The 871-nt window shown below is 52.7% G+C and overlaps 1 protein-coding gene across 1 annotated transcript in view; it reads right to left on the reverse strand.

Annotated features, from left to right (window-relative positions):
- Positions 1 to 735: 735 nt before the first annotated feature.
- Positions 736 to 871, reverse strand: part of LOC121349798 (arf-GAP with coiled-coil, ANK repeat and PH domain-containing protein 1-like) — a gene marked incomplete at its 5' end in the record, with an annotated part of 8910 nt that continues 8774 nt past the window's right edge. Inside the window, one exon of the mRNA XM_041460552.1 lies at positions 736 to 796. Coding sequence (XP_041316486.1) covers positions 736 to 796 — 61 coding nt within the window. The remainder of the gene's footprint in view (positions 797 to 871) is intronic.

Genomic DNA, 871 nt, shown 5'->3' on the forward strand with positions numbered 1-871 from the left:
GGGGTCCTCCATGAGAATTTTGGGGTCTTTTCCTGCAGTTTTGGGGCAGATTTGGGGATCCCTGGGGTTGTTTGGGGAGTTTGGAGCTCCCTGGTTTTGGGGATTGGGAGATTTTGGGGTCCCTTTCCCAAAATCTTGGGGTCCCCTCAAAATTTTTGGGGTCTTTTCCTGTAATTTTGGGTTTTTTTGGGATTTTTTGGGGTTTATTTGGGGTTGTTTTGGCAGATTTGAACCCCTCACCTTTGGGAATTGGGATTTTTTTGGGGGTCCCCCTCAGGATTTTGCATTCCTTTGAAATTTTGGGGTCCCTCGGAGATTTTTGGGGTCCCCCCTCATAATTTTGGGGTCCCCCAGAAGAGTTTTGGGGTCCCTCGGATAAATTTTTTTGCTATTTGGGGGGGGATTTTTAAGCCTCCACCTTTGAAAATTGAGATTTTTTTTGGGGTCTCGCTGAGATTTTTGGATCCCCCGAAATTTTGGGGTCCCCCCCGGGGGATTTTTGGGGTCCCCCCAATGATTTTGGGGTCCCCCCGGGGTTTTTTGGGGGGTCTCACTTGGAGGGGGAGACGACCTCGAAGCAGAAGCGGCGCTCGAGGTCGGGGCAGGGTTTGACGGTGCAGAGCCTCAGGTCCTCGACCACCACCGTGGGGGGGTCCTGGGGGACCCCAAAATCTCATCGGGGGGGTCCCCCCAAAATCCCGAACCCCCCAAACCCCCGGCCCCCCGAATTCCCTGTCAAAACCAGCCCAAAAAACCCCAAAATCCTGAAAAAATCCGGTAAAAATGGCTCAAAAATCTGCCCCAAATTCCCCCAAAATCACCCCAGGACCCCCCAAAATCCCCCCAGGACCCCCCAAAATCATTCCAGAAC

This window comes from Pyrgilauda ruficollis, unplaced genomic scaffold (assembly GCF_017590135.1).
Source record: "Pyrgilauda ruficollis isolate IOZ18807 unplaced genomic scaffold, ASM1759013v1 scaffold1441, whole genome shotgun sequence".
In the NCBI taxonomy this organism is placed as follows: Eukaryota; Metazoa; Chordata; class Aves; order Passeriformes; family Passeridae; genus Pyrgilauda; species Pyrgilauda ruficollis.